At 46.2% G+C, this 21,691-nt stretch overlaps 1 protein-coding gene across 1 annotated transcript; it reads left to right on the top strand.

The window, feature by feature from the left end:
• Positions 1-1,381: 1,381 nt before the first annotated feature.
• On the top strand, positions 1,382-21,204 carry RAE1 (ribonucleic acid export 1). The gene is made up of 12 exons (XM_060033372.1): positions 1,382-1,565; positions 4,820-4,916; positions 5,485-5,589; positions 6,613-6,705; positions 10,643-10,729; positions 11,705-11,791; positions 12,250-12,321; positions 13,358-13,465; positions 15,767-15,873; positions 15,958-16,033; positions 16,620-16,814; positions 20,089-21,204. The coding sequence occupies exons 2-12, from the start codon at positions 4,827-4,829 to the stop codon at positions 20,173-20,175; spliced, it is 1,107 nt and encodes a 368-aa protein (XP_059889355.1). The 5' UTR covers positions 1,382-1,565; positions 4,820-4,826; the 3' UTR covers positions 20,176-21,204.
• The last annotated feature ends 487 nt before the right edge of the window (positions 21,205-21,691 follow it).

Here is a 21,691-nt window from a genome sequence, read left to right as displayed (position 1 = left end):
TTCCACTGATGGAATATGCAAAACCAGCTTGTCGATTACATACCCCTAAACAACAGAAAGATTTTTTTTTAAGCATGCTGAATAACCAGTATTGTACATAACAGAGGCTTCTGGAAGATTCCTTGGGCATGGAAAATATAATTCGACAAATATTAAACACCAAAATATGTAAGACTGTGCTTGGTGCTATATACATGGGCTTAAGACACAAAGTTTAAAATCTAGGAAGCTAGACAAGGCAAATACACCCACAATCTTATGAGAGAATATGATAAGCACTGAGAGAGCTTTGAGAGGGCTTTGAGAGTTGAGAGATGCTATGAGATGATCCATTTGGTAAAGAAATTACAGGAGATGGAGTATCCAGTGCTTAAAGGAGCTATTACTATTATCATCATTATTTAGACGAGAGGTTCTGAACCTTGCCTGCATTTTAGAATCACTCGGAGAGCTTTTAAAAAATATTAATTCCCTCGTTCCACCCCAGAACAACTAAATCAGAATCTCTGAGGGTGAGGCATCAGTTTTTTTTTAAAGTTTCCCCACGTGATTCTAAACACCTCATCTAGATCCTCGGTGCTCAACTGCGGTCCGTGGCCTGGCAACCTCAGCAGGGAGTTTGCTAGAAATGTAGGTTCTCAGGCCCACACTGGACCTTCTGAAACTGCATTTTATAACAAGGTCCCGCGGATCCTCAGCCTCCCTGAAGATGTCAAGGCTTTTGGTACGCAGCCCACGGTGAGTAGTAAAGGAAAAGGGTCAGTGTATGTACCACAACCTCAGGAGATCCCTTCCTCTGTTTTTCCTTCAGACATTCTTAAAGGAGGAAAAAGCAACCAGCTGAAATATTCGGAGTTGGCACGTGTGCGTCATAACAGCCCCTTAATATTCCTATGGAACCTTACACTTAGTAAAAGGCCTTCATATGTGTTACTTTTACTTGAACCTAATTAAGAATAGCCCTGGAAGTTAGGCATTATTATCCCCATTTCACAGCTGGAAACTGAAGTCCAAAGAGACCAGTTGGCTCAAGATACCCCAGTCGCAAATAGGGAGACCAGGGCAAGAAACCAGGTAGCGTCCCATCAGCTTCTCGAAGGTTGGCCTTAAGAACTGGCGGCAATCGTAATTTTGCTAGACTTGTCATTCACAAGAGAAAATTGTTAACTAACTTTCACCAGCCGGGGCCGCCGATTTATCAGAGCAGTCGCTCCGCAGCTGCGTCGGGTACACCAACTTTCGACCAATCCGCAAACTGCTGGCACGAGGACTTCTTCTTGGCGTCAATAGTGCTTCTGCGCATGTGCAATTCCCTTCAGGGAGGAGGAGCCTTTTCCTTCCTTTCCCTGCCTTCCGGACAACACAGGAAGTGGCTCGGAGACGCATGCGCAATGTCTCCGCGGTAATTAGGGCTGTTTCCTCAACCGGCGTGAGAAGACCTCAGGCTCCCGGGATTCTTGTTCCTGCCACCTGGCTACCGCCTCCTCCGCGCCCGAGCGGGGTCGCAGGCTCCCGAGCTCTGTCCGCTCCCCGCCGCCGGCTTCCCTCCGCGGCGCGACTCTCAGGTAGGCCTCGTGCCGCTTCCCCGCGTTCCCCGCCGCCATGGCGCCGCAGAGGCCTGGTCCTCCCGGGCGAGTGCGGCCCGCCGCGAGGTGCTGGGGCACGAGCAGGACTGTTGGCGAACTCCATTAGTGGCCCCTGGGAGGGACGTCAGAGCTGCAAGGGGCCTTACGGGTCACCTCCGGTCTAACCCCCTCGTATTTCTCGTGGGGAAACCGAGGCACCGGGAAGGGCCACAGAGTGGATGGCAGCCTCTGTTGCCTCTCCCCTTCCTCGTCACACGTCTGGCTTCTCATCAGACACAAGCCGCCACCTCGTTGACCTTCCCGGACCGTTCTTCTGCGGAAGGCCATCCCTCTTCAGTCTCCCCCATGGTAACCGGTTTCATCTCCTTTGTTGCGTTTATCCCTCTCTGAAACTGGTTCTTTGTTTCTGTTTCCTCCGCCAAGTAGTCCAGTATCCATGTGCACACACTGTGCCCTGGCAAGTATCTGTGAAGCGCCAGGCGCTGTGCTGAGGGCCAGGTGTGTTTTGGGGGAGCGTCCAGGTTGCTCTTTGCCGTGGTGGAGCTGGCACTCTCCTGGGGAGGCGACTGACTGCCAACAAGTTCCAGATGGGGACAGGTGCTGTGAAGAAGACGGAGATGCGATGGAGGATCCAGTGTGTTACATTAGGAAGGCAGGGAAGCCTCTGGGAGGGGCCTTCCTTTAAGAAGATGCTTTTAACAGCTTTACTGAATGTCACTTACAATAATCCGTTTAAAGTGTACATTTTGATGATTTGGGGAAGTTTCATAAAGTCGTGTAAACATCATCACAGTGCGGTTTTAGACCGTTTCCATCACCCTCAAAAGTTCGCAGGAGGCCCCTGTTGAAGTGGGACCTGAAGATTCACACTGAGACAGCTGGGGGTTTGGGGGAGGGCGGATCACCCCAGGCTGGAGGAACAGCTGGTAGGAATGCTCCAGGGCTGGGAGGAGCTTGCATTGTTCAGGGGCAGAGAGGAAGCCATCAGAGCTGGGGTGCAACCAGGAGGGAAGGAGCACGCGCTTCGGTAGGCTGGAGACGTATGCTTGTCTTCCTAACTTCTAGAGGGTTTTCGGTGTCCTGCACAACATGTGGCCCACGTAGGCTGATTAATGCTCGATGGCCCTTGTTCTTCTCCCTTAGTTCGTCCCTAATGGCAGAAATGCTCTCTCCCAACTTGATGGTTGAAGAGAGGAAGGGACAGGCGTTTCAGGCACTCTGTGCAACCTCACTTGGTTTTCGTAACTCTGTGAAGTGGATTTCAGGGTCTGTTTTTACAGATGAAAAAATGAAGGCTAAATGATGTGCCCAAATCATATATGTAGTTCCTGGACTTGACTGCAGAAGCCCTTCATTCCTTTGTGTGCTTGTGCAGTTGACTGGTGTTTCAAATACATCTCAGACATTTGAGGCAGAGGTGGTCATCGAGCACCACGGCCTCGCACAGGTTGCTTTCTGAGATACTAATGCTTTTATAGACCTAGTAGGTCTACACTTGATTATTTTTCATAAAGCTCGGGAAATTCAAATATCTCGCCAGAATTCCTCACAGTTTTCCCATTCTATGTTGTCTTCTTAAGAGATGCTACTGTTGTTATCTCCTGTCACATGAGCTGTATGTTATTGGGTTAGTCACTTTTGTCACTCAGCTGCTAGCCTCCTTTGAGAGAGGTTGCTGATATGGTAGGCTTCTGGGTGTAAAAATTTACTAACCAATGACAGAATTGAAAATGTGGCATCAGTGTATGTGAGGCGTCAGAGTTATAATACATAGACTTTCTCCTTGGAAGGAAAAAAGAGAAAGTTGTTTATGACCCACTATGCACTAGACATTGTGCTTTCTACATAGATAATCTGATTTGATCCTCAGAACAGCCCTGGAGAAGCTGTTAATATTCTCTATGTTTGCAGAATAGGGAAAATGAGGCTTGGTGAGAGTAGGGTCCCAGCTCTGGTGAGTGGCAGAGGCATGGTTCTAACCCAGGTGGGCCTACTAGACTGTGGTGCCCAGGAGAAAACTCAAAGTGGGGAGATTCTTGCTGGGCAAATGTCCAAAACATAATGCCAAACCTTTTGCTACTTAAGCAGACCAAAATGGATGACTTTTTTTTAATTTTTATTTTTTTGCGGTACGCGGGCCTCTCACTGTTGTGGCCTCTCCCGTTGCGGAGCACAGGCTCCTGACGCGCAGGCTCAGCGGCCACGGCTCACGGGCCCAGCCGCTCCACGGCATGTGAGATCTTCCCGGACCAGGGCACGAACCCGTGTCCCCTGCATCGGCAGGCGGACTCTCAACCACTGCGCCACCAGGGAAGCCCTGGATTACTTTTTTTAAACTCCTACGATCGCTGCCAGGGTTGGTTGTTTTTCTAAGTAACTTCATGCAGAGATATTGACCTAATCCAGAGTGCGGAAATTAGTACAAAGACAGTGAACTGTCACTAAGCGGGAAGCTGGAAGAATGGGGCCTTCTGCTGGTTTCCAGTTGTGTTCCTGGTGCTCAGCAGCGTGTCTCTAACTGTGTAAAAAGAAATGAGCGAATTTATATTTTACCTGGTGACTGAAAAATACTCTGCTGTAATGTGTCAATATTGGTGAATTAATTGTGACAAAGTTAAGAAGGAAACTGGATGTGGGGTGTATGGGAACTCTTCTTTTTTAAAAAAAATTTTTATTTAATTAATTTATTTTTGGCTGCATTGGGTCTTTGTTGCTGTGTGCGGGCTTTCTCAAGTTGTGGCATGCGGGGGCTACTCTTCGTTGCAGTGTGCAGGCTTCTCATTGCGGTGGCTTCTCTTGTTGCGGAGCACGGACTCTAGGCACGAGGGCTCAGCAGTTGTGGCACGTGGGCTCTAGAGCGCAGGCTCAGTAGTTGTGGCGCACGGGCTTAGTTGCTCCGCAGCATGTGGGATCTTCCCGGACCAGGGATCGAACCCGTGTCCCCTGCATTGGCAGGCGGCTTCTTAACCACTGAGCAGCCGGGGAAGCCCAGGGAACTCTTCTGTCTTAAGAATTTTCCATTAAAAACTATTCTAAAATAGAAAGTTTATTTTTAAAAAGCACTCTGCTTATCGCATATTTAGACCTCTTCAGGAGAGAGAAGCCTGACATCAAGCCATTTATTTATTTACGCTCTATTTCCCTTCCATAACTTAATTATCTTTATCTTGCCTCTCAGTGATGTTTATTACTTAAGAGAGGACCTGTCCTTAACTTTTCCCATTATTTTTTAGGGCCAAGATGAGCCTGTTTGGAGCAGCCTCCGGGTTTGGCACTGGGGGAGCCAGCATGTTTGGCAGCGCCGCCGCAGATAATCACAACCCTATGAAGGTACCGCCTAAGGCTTCATGGGTTTGTAGAGACACTGCAGGGGGCCCCACGCTTGTGACAGCGAGAGAAACCCAGATGGCTTGGGAGCCTCCTTTGGGGGTGAAAACTCTGATGTTTTGTCCAGGCTGCTTTCTCAAATACTGGAGCAGAGAAACTGTGTGTCCCCTGGACGAGTGTCCTATTCCCCCTGACATTCCTGATCACTGGAATCACTCGAGATGCCTGTTAAAATTGCATGTTCCTAGGGCCCAGCCCACAACTGTTGACTCAGAATTTCTGTGGCGGAGGGAGGCAGGTGATGCTGTGATTGGGCAAGAGTGACCGGGTGGGCCGTCGTCTGGGAAATATGGTTGTGGGCCTGCCTTTGAGAGTGCTGCTTGTACTCCAGCAGCACCAGTGCTTTCACTGGTTTAGTTACACTCCCCCTTTTTATCAAAGTAAGAAAGGTCTAATTCACTTAGCTCTTGACACAAGGGAAGGCCACCATGAGGTGCTAGTGAGAAAGAAGGCAGTTTTGAATTGAATTGTGACGATGTATACATTTTAACACGGACTTTTTCCACCCCAGGATATTGAAGTAACATCCTCTCCTGATGATAGCATTGGTTGTCTATCTTTTAGCCCGCCAGCCTTGCCGGGGAACTTCCTTATTGCAGGGTCGTGGGCTAACGATGTAAGTGCTCCTTAAACGTTTGCGTGTTCTCTCTGGCATATCTCTTTGTATCGGCACAGTTAGTGTTAGCTGTTTTGTTGTTTTTTTTTTTTTTTTTTGCTCCAAGTGAGTGAAGCAGAGAGTTCAGGCTTATTCATGGCTTTTTTTAAGCACCGAGTTTAGAGTGTAAACCCGTCTGAATGGCAGGCATCCCTTGTTGTGCCGATTTTTGTTAAGAAAGCAGGATCATATGCGGCATTCAAAAATTCCTACTCTAGTTCAGTATCTTGAAGTATATTCCCAGGTCTGTAGTATTCATTGAAAATAAAAGTTGTCCATGACGGTATGTACAAATTTCCCTTCTAGGCATCCTGCAAATGTTCTTCAGGCATATGTTAAAGTTTTTTCACCTTTAGATATAGCATAAATCCTGCACAGACACTATACTTACCAAAAAGAAATCATAGCATATGAAAAGAAAGATAAAAACTCTGGTGGAAAAATAGGCGAAGGGTGTTTAGAGGCACTTCACAAAGGAGTGCAAGTGGCCTGCTGGAGTAATCTTGAAACATTCAACCGCATTCCTAATCGGATAAACACATAGTGGCTTTGCCACTCTCTTAGATATGGGACCTGGGCCAGTTATCTTAGTTAAGCCTCGTGTCCTGTTTCATGAGATGGAGATGACAGTAAGTTCACAGAGCTTTAGCTGTTGTAGAGATTAATTCAGATAGCGCATGTAAAGTACATCATGGGAAATCTTCAAGTCCCGAAATAGTTGAGACACAGGGTACAGACTTAAGGATTTCAGATAAATATCCTCCAGAAGAGCTGTACCAACTTACACATCTGCCAGTAGTACAAGTCTCAGCTTATCCGTGCTGGCGCCAAGTATTATTCATTTTATGTTTGTTCATTTGATCGGAAAAAAGTGTCTATAATGTAAATTTATGTTTATCTGATTATGGCTTGGAGCAAAGGGCTTAAAATGCATATAATGTATCATTAATTGGCTGTTTGTGTTAATTTGTTTTATTATTATAGGTTCGATGCTGGGAAGTTCAAGACAGTGGACAGACTATTCCAAAAGCCCAACAGATGCACACTGGGCCTGTGCTAGATGTCTGCTGGAGTGATGTAAGTTTCATTCAGTTTTTTCATGTTTTCAGAGTGTATATAAATGTATATGTTTTTATATAACCTGAAACACAAATAGCAAGTATGTGTACACGTTGTAGAAGTGCTGTTTCTGAATTTAAATATAGTGATTTATTGATACTCATAATGTAGTCAGTTAACTTTAGTCATGTTAACTTTAATCTCTCTGAAAGCTTTTCTTGCATTAAAAAATCCATTAATTTATTGACATATTTCCTTGAGCAAGGGACTAGACAATTTTTTAAAGCCTTTCCTACCTCTACATGTGCCATGAGCTTATGTTGTTTTAAAATTAGAAATTACTGTCCCAGAAAATAAGTCCTAGGGAAAGAATCAATCCTTTTCCATTATTAAACTTCTGAAATAGTTTGTTTTTTTGGAAGTCTTTTTCCTCCCAAATCCTGAACATCAGCAATGTAAGTAAATGTGTTCAAGTTTATTCAGCTCTGAGCTCTTCTTTATTTTTCTTTTTGGGGGAGTGGGTGGGTGATTGGGGGGTTTAATGAAGGTACCATTTACAAGGAAACCAGCAGGGATGGTGAAGTCACACAGCAAGAGCTGCAGCTGTGGAGGACTCACCCCTCCCTACAGGAGGAGCCCAGGATTGACATCCCAGCCTTTCTCTCCTCCCTTCTGCTGACGGCGGAACCCTGCAGAAGTGAGAAAACAAAGGGGCCTGACTGAGAGTCTGGGGCAGCTGTGCGGAGGAAGCTAAGCCTCAAGGTCCCTCCTCAGGCTCATGCAAATATTTTTTATTAGATGCGATTTGCAAACAGTAAAATTGAACCTTTCTAGTGTATGATTCTGTGAGTGTTGAGAAATGCATAGAGTTGTGGTCAAAATATAGAAGAGATCCATCAGCCCAAGGATATCCTCCTGCCCTTTGTAGTCAAATCCTCCTCAGCCCCCAGTCCCTGGAAACCACTGATGTGTTTTCTGTCCCTGTGGTTCTGCCTTTACTAGAATGTCATAAACAGAAGCCCTTTGAATCGGGCTGTTTTGAGCACACTGCATTTGAGGTCCATCCAGGTTGTTGTATCTGGCAGTAGTTTGTCTTCCTTATTGCTGAGTAGTAATCCATGGTATGGATGTATCACTCTGGTCACCATCCACCAGCTGAGGACATTTGGGTTGTTTCCCATTTTGGGTCATTACGAATAATGCTGCTATAAACATTTGTATATTGGATTTTCTGTGAATACAAGTTTTCATTCCTCTTGCATTAATATCTAATAGTGGGCTTGCTGGGTCATATGTAATATATGTTTACCTTTATGAGAAATAGCAAACTACTCACACCGTACATTTGTGTGATCTTAGCTTTCAAATAGGAAATGATTCTACTATTTATAAACATTTTGAGATGGTTAAGGAGCCAGAGTTGCTCCCATTTTAATCATTAGCTCTGACAGCCTTCTCTAAAGCATTTTTGTTACCTGTAAAATGTATTTCTGACATGTCTGATTGGGTTATTATGAGACTAATAATAGTTTTAATTTACCTGTAGAAAAATAGCAACTTGAATAGATTTTAAATATTTCTAATTTATTTTGCCTGTCTTTCTTTACTGATCAGTTAACAGATCAGAATTGTAAGTTTCTTATCAAGTATGGTAAGAAATAGAATTAACTGACACCGGAATTCTGTTGCTCCGATGGTACTGAGCAGGCTGTTGGCTTTTACAAAGACGTGTACCGTCTATTTCCTTTCTCCATCACCATTAGAGTTGTGCGCCATCTAGTGGAGGCATCGAGACGTAGACATGAAGAGTTCCTATTCAGTGAGCTGAGTTCTGAGAGAGGCAGGATGCGCTGTGCTGGGTAGACAGAACCCAGAAGGCAGCTATAAAGTTTGGGAAGGGGGCTGTGAATGCTCCACAGAAGAGGCAAGAATTGAGCTGAATCTTAAAAGTAAACCATCTGCTTATATAGCTTTAGAGCATTGTCTCATCCATTCCAGGCCTGGGCTCAAATTTCGGCTGTATCTCCACTTTTTGACTTTGCCAAGTTATTTAATCTCTGTGAGTATGTTTTTTCACTTATAAGATGACGATAATAATAGTTTTACAACAGGTAATAACATTATTTAGTTCAAATAATTGTCTGGCACCTATTGTATGCTAAGCACTTGGGATATAGTGGAAGTCAAAGTAGGCGAGGTAGGCAGATCCTGTGCTTATGGAACTCATGATCTCTTAAGACCGACAGAGAGGAACAGAAGGATTTCAGGTAGTGGAAATCAGTGACAGCTAGATTCAGCCCCGTAAAGACTAGCGGGGCACCTGTGGGAAGCGGTTAAGAGACTTGTTTGAGGGAATATAGGGGGTGAAAGGCTGAGCCCAGACTTGGACCTTCCTGGCTCCAGAGCCTACGCACTTAACAGCCTCCCTCACAGGGGCTTACAGGAATAGGAGCTAGCCTGGGAGAGAAGGGCAGGTGTGGAAAGGCACAGAAGCACAGAAGAGCCACAGTTAACGCTTGAGGCATAAAAGCCAAAACTTGGTGAGGGTGATTCTCTGGCAGTCTGAGGACGGTCAGTCTGGCCACAGCAGGTGGACCTGAGAGGAGCTGAGTCGAGAGCACTTGGGAATCTCGTTTCTGTGCCCCAGCCGTTAGGTAGACTGGCCTCTGTCTCAGTATGTCCACTGCAGCCTGGCATCCTGCAGCTGGTAGGACTGGCGTTTTATGAGATTAAGGGGCCAGTGTTTCACTCAGCCTCGGGGCATCCCTCTCCATACATTATCGTCTTTCCAAGGGTTTGTGGAGTTGCCCTCACAGCTTCATTAATAGGGAAGAAGGTTTTCTCTCTTCTTTCACATGGGGAACTGGCGACTGCAAATGGGAAGAAGTTTTTGCTAGGGGAAGATAGTGGTAAATCTTTGAGCTGTGGAACCAGAAGTGAAGTACTGTAGGGCAGGGGTCAGCAAATTGTGGCCCATGGGCCAGATCTGACCCATTACCAATTTTTGTGAATAAACTTTTCTTGAAACACAGCCACATCATTCATTTACATAATGTGTATGGCTGCTTTCAAGCTACAACAGCAGAGTTAAGGAGTTGCAACAGAGACCTTTTGACCTGCGAAGACTAAAATATTTACTATATGGCCCTTTAAGAAAAAAAATTTGTTGACAGCTGGTCTAGAATTTTCAACTCAGTACTTTTTGTTTTTAAATTACCTTGTGCTTCATGTTGACTAACCTACTTTATGAGTTCTGTGTGTGAGTATTTTAAAACCACTATACAGTGACTGCCAATTTTTTAAGCTATTCTGTAGTTTACATTGGACCAGTGACTATCATAAATTAGTGTAGTTTTATTGCATGCACTTTCGAATGCTATGAGATACTGAGCTGAAAAATAATCATGATTGTACATGTGGTACAGAGCGGGAATGGGGGGTAGAAAGAGATACAGTAAATGTGGCAAAGTGTTTACAATTGGTGAATCTAGGTGATAGGTTTATGGGTATTCATTGTATTATTCTTGCAACTTTTGTGAAGGCTTGAAATGGATGAAAATAAGAAAAAAATTTTGAAGTGGCCCCTGGTAGGTAATACACATCGATACAGGATGTACAAAGGCTGTTCTTGGAGGACATGCCAGTGGCTATGGCTGCCTCTGAGCGGCGAGCTGGGGTCAGGAGAGACTTTGTTTTCACTCTGTAATTCTAAATGCTGTTCAAGTTTTTTTAACCTTTTTACATATTATCTCTTAGAAAAAATTAACAATTAAAAAGAGCAGAAAATGTGTTTTGTATATGATACTGTAGCTTGCAATACTCTGGCCCCCAAATAATTGGAAGAATTAAAATTGCAAAATAAAACCTGCCTCGGTATGTTCAGTCTGATACCTAGATATTCATATAGACGTTTTATTTTTCTTAGAATGTCAGATTTTTTTCTATTTTATTTTAGGATGGGAGCAAAGTATTTACGGCGTCATGTGATAAAACTGCCAAAATGTGGGACCTCAACAGCAACCAGGCGATACAGATAGCACAGGTAGTAAACGCTCACCCTCTGCAGGAAGGCTGGGCAGGGCTGGCGCCCAGGGTTGCGATGATCCCTTAATTACAACAGTTCTCTATTATAGGAAAGATGCAGTTTGACCATTCCAAATCAATTAGATTTAAATATACCAGAAACCTCTGTAGCACAAAAATGACACCAATCTTGTACACATTCTCGTTTTATCTAGTGTTTCATAAATTGTTCTGTCATGGGTCTTCCATAGCGTGTGGATGGGGAGGGCATAATAAGGAGCTAGTGACATTAAAACCTGTAAATGGTACAGCTCATCCTCAGCATTCTGACACCCGTGTGCGGCTTGCCTTGTACCAACTGCATTTGGTCACACATTCATTCGACAAGTCTGTATTGAATGAATGCCTGTGATACTCCAGGCACTGTCCTTAGGAGTAGAGATAGCGCAGTGAGTAAGAGGGACCCTTCCACACGCCAGGAGCTTTTACGGTCTGCTCGGGACAGCAGGCAGCTTCTGTGAGAAGACTGCTAAGAAAAGCAGAAATGAGGAAGATGAGAGAGCCTGGAACCAGAGGGTCTGGCCTGGTGAGGAAGAGCCTCTTGACACTGAGACATTTTCAGGAAGGTGTTGCGTACCGTGAGGTTGCAGTACTGTGTGTAGAAGCATCTCCTCCGTCTCTTAATGCGTGTCATCTAAGTGATACAACTGTGGTGGAGTTCCCTGTGAGTTACTCCTGAATATCTCCCCCTTTCACTCTCACATGCTAGTTAATTATGGTTAAAGTCAAATTAAATTTTGTTAGAATGGAAGGTAGATACATGCTCTTGATGTTACATTGAATGTTTTGGTCATGGGGAAGAGCTGAACTATCCTTTGGTTTCTGTTTGATGTGACCTCAGTATTTAAGGTTCCTTCTCTTTGAATTTCCAGAACCAAAGCTGTGTAGCATATTATTACATTCACCTTGGTGTATTTTGGTTTTATCTTGAAAGCACGATGCTCCTGTTAAAACTATACACTGGATCAAAGCACCAAACTACAGCTGTGTGATGACCGGGAGCTGGGATAAGACTTTGAAGGTATAATATACTGTTGAGGGACTGCATGGCCTGACCAAGATTGGCGTTTATTTTATTTTATTTTTTTAAAATTAATTAATTAATTTTATTTTTGGCTGCATTGGGCCTTCGTTGCTGCGCGGGGGCTACTCTTCGTTGCGGTACGTGGGCTTCTCATTGCGGTGGCTTCTTTTGTGGCGGACCACGGGCTTCAGTAGTCGTGGCACACAAGCTCAGTAGTTGTGGCTCGCGGGTCTGGCGCTCAGGCTCAGTAGTTGTGGCGTACGGGCTTAGTTGCTCCGTGGCATGTGGGATCTTCCTGGACCAGGGATTGAACCAGTGTCCCCTGCATTGGCAGGTGGATTCTTAACCACTGCGCCACCAGGGAAGCCCGACATTTATTCTTGCACTATTTGGACTTTAGCTCTGAATGGTCACTTACTGGGTTTTTGTGGGTTTTTTTTTTTTTTGTCTTTTAGTTTTGGGATACACGATCATCAAATCCTATGATGGTTTTACAACTCCCTGAAAGGTGTTACTGTGCTGACATGGTAAGGAATTTTTAACTTAATGATAATTATTTCCTTTAAAAAAAAAAAAAGGCACTTCTTACCTTATGATATCTTGCAATCAGAGGGTAACGTAAAAACCCTTCAAACTTTAGGAATAGATGTGGGATGTAGTTTGGATTGCCTCAGTCATCTTAAATCTGTAGATTTTTGTGCTGCATATGTTCCAGAATTACAGAAAACTAGATGTCGCATTTTTTTAGTCACTTGTATGAACATACGCAGATAGCCACATGCCATGCTGTCCCCAGAATGACATGCACTGTGTGGCTGTAGGAAGACTGGCAGTAACTTTGTGGTGTGGTGCTAGAGCTTTGGTGACTGTCTCTGAGTGAGCCGGATTGAAAGTAAAGAACTTCTCTGTTGGTTTAGCAATAAGTTGAAGTTTTATACCAACTGCCCCAGTAATTCCACTTTTAGGAATTTATCATGAGAAAAGTAAAGATGCAAATGTTTTTTGTTTTCTATAATATAGTAAAACATGGGAAGTGACCCAGTGGGCCAACAAGACAGACATGGTTAAGTGAACCCTGTTGTGGGTTCATTTGAGGGAATGTTAGATACGTGGCCACTGCTAGTGTTCTCTGGAAAATGTGTGGGGCGGTGCTCACTAAACATGCTTTGAGTGAAGGATCAGCATTATACAGAAACATGCATATACACACCTGTATAATGTTCAGGAAAAAAGACGGGGGTTAACATACCATAATGCTAACAACAGTTACCATTTGATGGGGTGAGAGAGGTGATGTTCATTTCTTCTCTATTTCTCAGTACATTTTCTAAATGTATACTTTGTAGTTTTAAAAAATGAGTCTTTTAAAAAGATATGAATGTTCTACTTTCAAATACGATTTCTCTAGGTTACCTTGAAATGTGATAATATCATTGAACTGTTAAGCTTGAAAAAAAATTCAGGCTTACTTTTTGCGACTCTAAAAAAAATTGATCTAATACTTTGGTATAAAAAAGAGTACAGTCCACTTTAAGCATGTCCCTGCTTTCCCCTGTTTCCCAGATATATCCTATGGCTGTGGTGGCAACTGCAGAGAGGGGACTGATTGTCTATCAGTTAGAGAATCAACCTTCTGAATTCAGGAGGATAGAATCTCCACTGAAACATCAGGTGAGTCACAAGTCAAATCAAGAAGCTCATGTTTAGCACTTGTCGCAGGCAATCTGGCCATGTGGCCACATATGGAAATCGTTGTACTTTCCGACATTCAAAAGGGGGTGAATTTAAACACAAATATTTAGTGAGTAAATACCGTCTTCTGCAAACATCCCCCGGGTGCGCTGCATGTTGCTGAATGGGTGCACACCTCGGTGGATCGGTTCCATTGTGAATCCACAGCTTCCGTCTTTAGCTTGGTCTTCACCTGCCACGGATTCTTAGATCTCCTTCACTCTCTTCAGTCCCCTGGACACTCCCTCCGAGAACATAGAAGCTGATGGTTGGGAACTTCCCCATCTTCCTCCTGCTGCATTTAGAACTCTGGCTACACCTGCATCTTCCCTGCCTTTTCCCAGCTGTTAGGTGAGCCTTCTCAGGAGCCTTAGGTTGTCAACCACCTGCCTCTCTCCTGTATCTCATCTCCCCTCTTCTTGTACTTCATTGGCACTGAACCAGGCTCAAGTCCAATCCTAGGAAACAAGCTTCTTCTGACCCCCACATCCTCTGCCACCTCCGTCCCTTTTTCCCTTTGAAGTCAAGTAAGTGTCTTACGTGAGCTTTCTTGGTTCCCTTACATCCCGTTCATCTCTCACCGTCCTTTGAGGCTTCTGCCCCCGTTACTCCGCTGAAACTGTTTCTGGCATGGCCAGTGATGGCTTTCTAATCAGTAGCTCCAGTGGGTACTCATCAACCCTCATCTTACCGTGGCAGCAGCATTCACTGCTGTTCTTATCACATATTCTTAAACCTCTCCTTGGTTTCTGTAATGCCAGCCTCTTGCGTCCTGCCTCTCTGGTTGCTGCTTTGTCTTCCTTGCTGCTTCTTGCTGCATGTTGAGGTTCCCCAGGCATCTGCCCTTGGCCACTGCCTCCTCTACATCTGCCGGCCGTTGCTGTTGCTTAGGTACGCCTTATGGGCTGGAGACTTGGATCCCCAGCAGGCCTTGCCTCTGTGCTCCTGACAAGGACACCCACAGTCTGGCAGCTCCTTTGCATCCTCCTCATGTCTCAGCCCCAGAGCATCCCATGCCAAACCCAGGACCACTTTCTGCAGATCATGTTACCTCTTCTCAGGATCCTCCCTGCTCATTCTCCCCAGGCTATATATAGAGAGATACGTGTGTGTGTCTTATATATACATACGTGTAGATTGTACTCATCTTGTTTTTTTGACCAGAGCATAGACTCAGTGAGAGCAGGGATTTTGTGTTTGTTGCTGCCTCATTCCTGGCACCTGCAGCCAGGCCTGAATAGAAGGCATTCTGTGTGTGCCGAGTGAGCAGTCTTTACCTGCCCCTCCCCACCACCCCAGCCTGCTCTTCCCTGTGTGCTCTGCACCTCCGCCCCTTAGCTGTCTAAGCCAGAAATCAGGAGTCGTCCTTGATTCACTCTCCCTCCTCTCCTCCTCTCCCATGTCATCAACCACCAAGCTCACTTCTACCCTGTATGTGGTTTCAGATCTGTTCATTTCTCTCCTTCCCTGCGTCCACATTTAATGCACCTCTTCTTGATTGACAATAAGAATGTGGATCTGTGTTCCTTTACCCCTGGAGGCTGGGCCGTGGGCTGTTTCTGTGGGATCTTCTGTGGAGTCCAGGAAACCCTCCTTTGGGCCCTCAAACTCAGCGTTGGATCGAGTGTAGTGTCTGGCTTTGCATAGCTTATTCACGGTTTAGAAATTTCTGGCCGCGTCCACTGTATGCTTGACCCTTGGTCCCCCGTGCTCCACAGGCAGGCACTACTTCCCTTTTCCAGTTGGGGACGCAGAGGCTCTGGAACGTTGGGTGACTTGCTGGAGGGCACTCACCTAGTCAGTGGTGGGCTGTGAATCAAAGTGACATGTTCTCCCAACCCACCAGGGGGCCAGCACCAGAAAAGGACCTGGTGGGGCTCTGAGGGCCGCGTGCCCTGCTGCAGTGACAGCAAGGCCTTCAGGGTGGCAGAATAGGACCTGGCGGGGCTCTGAGGGCCGCGTGCCACGCTGCAGTGACAGCAGGGCCTTTAGGGTAGCAGAGGGAGAACGGTGCCTGGATGGAAGCACTTGGTCCGAGGTTTATTCATAAAATCATGTGGCTGAGTAAAAGGAAAATAACGCTCACTGGAGGAGTAGAAATTATCTTCTTTACCGTATTTGAGAAATACTGTTTCTGGTTCTTTCAAAACCCGAAAATGGGGTAAAAGCTGTGTACAGTCACGTTAGTTATGGAATGTTACAGCTTCCATTGTGATGATATACTTTTTCCCCCAACTGTAGCATCGCTGTGTGGCTATTTTTAAAGACAAACAGAACAAGCCGACAGGTTTTGCCCTGGGAAGCATTGAGGGGAGAGTTGCCATTCACTACATCAACCCCCCGAATCCGTAAGTGAGGCCTGATCAGCTTGAAGATTTTCACTTGAGGCTTTTTTTTAAAAAGGAAAACTAAGTTGGGCCTTTGTTTTTCAGTGCCAAAGATAACTTCACCTTTAAATGTCATCGATCTAACGGAACCAACACTTCAGCTCCTCAGGACATTTACGCGGTACGTTTTTAGAAACTGTAACCCTGAGAATGTGTCTAGAAACTAGACTTGGAGGTGGGTAGCTGAGTCATTATGGGGTCAGAAAAGATCACTGTCATTGTGTGTGTTCGCGTGCAGAGATAAATGGCTTACGTGAGAGGTTTCAGTTTTCTGTTTTTATGAACATATTGACCGTCTTCGTTCTCTCTGTTTCTGAATGCAGGCTTAGGAGTTTTGGGGAGCGACTTCCACCTGTATGAGTGCTGGTAGACAGTTGATACACTTAGCTAAAACTGAGAAATTGCTGTTTGCTGAAAAAGAAAAAGGCATTTTCCTGAGGTTCGCTCCTTGGTGTCACTAGCTTACATACTTATTAACCTCTGCTGACTCGTGTTTTGAACAAGAGACGAGATTCAGTCCTGGGCTGCCGATTGGTTCAGGAAGTGGGGCTAGTTTCTCTTGTCATCAGCGGGCCGCCAGCTCTACTGAACTGACGGTCTGTTCCATTTTGTGTCCTGACTGAACCAGGAAGTCTGCATTGGCGAGAACCTGATTTCTCCTCCCTCCTCTGCCTCTGCTTCTCATTGTACATATCCATCATTTGTAGGTGAATGGAATTGCGTTCCATCCTGTTCATGGCACCCTTGCAACTGTGGGGTCTGATGGTAGATTCAGCTTTTGGGACAAAGATGCCAGAACAAAACTAAAAACTTCGGAACAGTTAGATCAACCGATATCGGCTTGCTGCTTCAATCACAATGGAAACATATTTGCATATGCTTCCAGCTACGACTGGTCAAAGGTGAGAATTCCCAAACCTGCGTTGGGCCCCTTCAGGCAGCAGAGCCAGGCTCTGGAGTCGGAAGGCCTGGGCTTCAGTCGCAAGGCCTCCATTCCATAGACACGCTGTGTGTCTGCAAATGGCATGTCACCGTCACCTGACTGCAAAGGGAACAACAGCAGGGCCTCCCTCCCATCCTTTCTCTGAGAACGTGCCCACGTCAAGTGTTTGGTCACTGTAAACCCAGCGGCTGCCACTCGGGGGGTCCAGTCATCCAGTGATGCCAGGGGTGGTTGGGCGAGAGTGAAGAGGGCTCAGCAAGGCCGTGGGGCTTCCACCAGAGGCATTGGCTCTTTGCTTGTTTGCTGTGTGGGGAGGAGGGAAGTTAGGGACTGGCAGGGTCCTGGCTGTGTTTTGGAGTCATCCCAGTGTGATGGTAAAGAGAGCAGACCTGGGTACTTGGGCTCCATAGCCGTGGTGTCTTTCTTGTTCACATCCACAACGTGTCTGTCTTCCCTGGCCCTGCCCCCCTCCCTTCCCCGAGACACACACAGCACACATCTCTCTCTGTCTCTCTGTCTCTCTGTCTCTCTCTGTCTCTCTCTGTCTCTCTCTCTCTCTCTCTCTCTCTCTCCCCCCCCCTCCCCTCCCCCTCCCCTCCCCTCCCCCTCCCCTCCCCTCCCCCTCCCTTCCCCCTCCCCTCCCCTCCCCCTCCCCTCCCCCTCCCTTCCCCCTCCCCTCCCCCTCCCCTCCCCCTCCCTTCCCCCTCCCCTCCCCTTCCCCCTCCCCCTCCCCCCTTCGTTCTTCTCTACCTGTCCCCTGTCTCGTTCCCCCGTCTGTAGGCACACACTTCGGCTCTTCTAACACAAGTGTTAAGAAGCCTGGTTTCCCTTCTGTTAAACTTGTCCAGAGTGGTGACCCCCTGCCCTCTTTGTTCCCCCACCTTTGTCTCCTCCTCAGTTTCCTGGACTGTAGTCAGGTTCTTGCTGCCTTTCTTCTTGTCCAGTCCAGAAGCTTCCTTGCTGTCTGTGCTGGGCACCGGTCCATCCCTTCCTCTTTCCTTCACAAAGCCCTCCCCTTGGTTTCTCTGAGCTTTCCGTTGTCTGTTGTCTTCCTACTCCTGTCTGCTCCTTGCCATCTCTGGTGGCTTCTGCTCTCTGCCCACCTCTTGTACGCAGGCCTTTTTCTGTGGTTCTCCTTCGGGTCCTCGAGGCGCGTCTGCATTCACGAAGCAGCAGCTCTTCCAGCCTAAGCAGGTGACTCTTCCATGTCTAACTTGGCTCCTGACCTCGCTCCCCACTTCTTCCAGTGTTCCAGTCCCAACGGGATGTCCGCCCCTGGCTACCCCCTAAGCACCTTAACCTAGGAGATCAAAATCCGGTGGATTCCGCCCCCGCTGTACCCTCCCGCTTGCTGCTTCTCCTGTGTTCGTTCCTCTTTGAGGCAGACACCTCCTGGGCAGTGGGGTGTCGGTCTTGGAGTCGCCTTGGGTTCTCTTTCTCAGAAGAGCTGGGCAGTCACGGAGCTCTGTCCACTTCACCTGCGGTACACCTTGCCCGCTCAGCGCAGTGTTGTGATGCCTGCTCAGGCCTGTGGGAGGCGCACTCTCTCTGAGCGTTTGCTTATGTGAGCCGCATAGCTGCCTTTTTTTCCAGCAACTTTACTGAGTTGTAATTGAAAGGCAGTAAATTGCACACATTTAAAGTGTAGCTTGATCAGTTTCAGCATCTGTGTATATACCCAGGAAACCTTCGCCACAGTCAAGATAACATACACTTGTGTCTCCCCCAGAAGTCTCTGTGTCCTTGTAATCCTTTCCTTCATGCACACAGTGATCTGCTTTTTGTCATTATAGGGGATTTGCGTTTTTCTAGAATTTTATATAGGCGGCCTCATGTACTGTGTACTCTTTTTTGCTCTTGTGTCACTAGTTTGTTTTTACTGAGTAGTATTTCATGGTGTCTGGATGTATCACAGTTTGTTTATCCATTCACCTGTGGAAGCCACGCACTCAGTTTTGCAAAGTGTGTGCTTTTTTGGTTCTGCCTGGCTGGGGTTGGACCCAGATTGTGGCCTGAGGCCTCAGTTTCCCTGTGGGCCTCTTCGATGGATCTCCGCTTCTTCACCTGCTCAGCCTGCAGCCACATTAAAACTCCATGTTTAACTCACATCACACTCATGGCTCTGTGTGTTTCAGGCGTTGAAAAAATAATTGTAAATTGTAAGCAGTGTAAAATCAAAGCTCATCGCTTTGAATGCCACTCAGAATTAATTCATCTGAGCAATTAATGTCAACCGTGGAACACTTAAATTATAATCTTTTAACTTAAAGTTGCTTACGAATTTTCCATTGTTCTTAGTTGAAGGACAGTTATCCCCACATAGGATTAATATTATTAGCTTGTTGCTTGAGCGTAACTGTTCTGAAAAGCTGCACTTTGTGTATTACGATGAGACTTAATGGTCATTGGGTGAGCAGAACTTCTAGAACTATCTTGGCGTAACTGTCAAGGAGTGAGAATAAAGCATATCGTTGCACTGCAGGCGGCAGAACGCACCCAGAGGCGCTTCCCACCTCCCTGTTCCAGGCCTTTGGTTACCTCGGGTTTCCACTCATCTGTCTTACCCACACCACTCTGCTGTCTTCCTGAAACATAAGTCCTGTCATTGTCACTTAGCTTTGTGGCTGCCATTCCTTTTCCCTGTGGGACAGTTTTCACAGGCCTCAGCTTGTTCACAGCCCTTTCTAGCCTGGCCTGAGCTGGGTGCTTCCGACTCCCCCAGTGTCACACAGCCCCGCTTCCTCCTCAGCACAGGCGCAAGCAGACACGCTGACACCTGCACTTCACCTCCCTCCGCGTCTGGGATGGCGCATCCTGGGACTTGCCCTGCTCCCTGTGACGTCACAGACCAGAAGTCTCCTGTGCTGAGAAACCTCCAGCTCATCCTCCGCCATCCTCCCTTCCCCAGGCTGTGCTCACTGAGGGGGAGTCATCTTGGCATTAAAGCGGTGGAAGGTTGACAAAAGTCTCAGTGCTGAAAAGACAAATATGTAGAAGATCATCCTTCTAAGGGGCACATTGAAGACATTTCCACCAAGTCCTTAACCTTTACTCTGAGGATTAAAGTTTTTGTTTAACATTTGACTTTTATTTCTCTCCATTTACCTGTTTTATTCCTCCAGAGAGATTACACATCATGCATGGAGCACAGGACTTGGCATGTTAAAAGTGCCCACAAAATGCTAACCGGATTTTTAATCAATTTTTAAGGTACTGTTTTTCTTCCCCTTTAGGGACATGAATTTTATAACCCCCAAAAGAAAAATTACATTTTCCTACGTAACGCAGCCGAAGAGCTAAAGCCCAGGAATAAGAAGTAGTGACTGGAGACTTGTGGGTTGTCCAGAGTTGTCTTCTCTCCACTCTGCCTCATCTCTGTACGAATTTGGGTCCCAGCTTTCAGTGGGTTGTCAGCCATGGATATGGATTTCAACCCCTGAAGAAAACGATGTCATTGTTCAGCAGTCAGGAGCCTGGCGGCCACGGTGACTGTCCATCTCTCCATTCCACTGCCGGTTACAGGTTTTGTCTGTAACTCTAAGATCTTAGATTCATGTGGGCAACTGCCAGGTATTTTGCAGTGCTTCATTCAGCAGTGTATGTATTAGAGAACATTGGGAAACATTCTACGAGCCCTGTACTGTATTTTGTAATAAAATATTTAGAAGATTGTCTACTAAGCTCCCTTTGTCCGTCTCTCCCCTTGCCCACCCCGTAAGCTCTGAAGTGGTTGCCCTGCTCAGCATCATCATTGGGTTTTGATTTGTGATTGCAGATGCCCTGTGGGAAATGCAGAAATTTTGCCCCTTTGGAGAGAGGAACCCCTGAGCTGGGAGTATTTCTGCTGTGTGGATTCTCTAGCAGCAGTCTCTCCAAGCATTGGTGGGCAGAGTTTGAATGTGTTTTTCTTTTGCTTCCTTCATTCCTGTCTTGGACATTCCAGTGCTTTTCAGTTCTGCAGGGCAGATGTCCTGGTGACTGGAACAGGGGTGTTCGTGTTCTGAGTGACAGGCCTTTGTGGGCAAAGCCCAAGTGGGTGATGCATGTGTGGCCTTCAAGTTAGAACCCAGGTACCCTGCCTGGGAAGTACTTGGAGCTGGTGCCCCCAGTAGCCATAGGTTTGAGGTGTTGCTTTTTTATTTCATGTAGTTCAAAATTCCTGATTGGTAAGTATCTGAAACGAGAGTCTGTTGTGTTTTTGCCCTGCAATCCCGAATGCTTTTTCTGCTTTACTCTTCGGGGCTGGTGTGTAAATTAACTTCCTGAGTGTGGAGCTCTGGTATTGATAATACTGTAAGACATGTTTGCCTACTCTTAAAAGACAAAATAAAGTTTTCTACTGAAAGACATTGCCAGCACTCAATGGTTTAAATTCTTTGGTAGTCAGATCACAGATGAATTCAGACCATTAACTCTCTAGTTCTTTTGGTCTGAAAAGTTTTGTTTTGGGTTGGTTGTTTTTTTCTTTTATTTTTTTGAGAGAGAGGGAAAGGCAAGTGCACTAGAAAAGTCTTAATATTCAGGTTAACTGTTTACAGCTAACTTTTTCCTTCCCTTTATGAATCAGCCCTGCAGCTCTGCGATCTGTGTGTATCGGCAGACGGCGAGTAGGAAAGATTGCCATGAGGAGAGCCAAGCTCTAGCCAAGCTCAGGCTATTTCAGTAGCCAACGTTCGTTGGAGGTGAGAATAGATGGATCACTTTTAGTTTAGCCACAGTTATTTTTTTTTTTGCGGTATGCGGGCCTCTCCCGTTGCGGAGCACAGGCTCCGGACGCGCAAGCTCAGCGGCCATGACTCACGGGCCCAGCCACTCCGCGGCATGTGGGATCTTCCC

The sequence above is a fragment of the Delphinus delphis genome, chromosome 15 (genome assembly GCF_949987515.2).
Source record: "Delphinus delphis chromosome 15, mDelDel1.2, whole genome shotgun sequence".
Lineage (NCBI taxonomy): Eukaryota > Metazoa > Chordata > Mammalia > Artiodactyla > Delphinidae > Delphinus > Delphinus delphis.
This window is presented reverse-complemented; position numbering and strand designations above follow the sequence as displayed.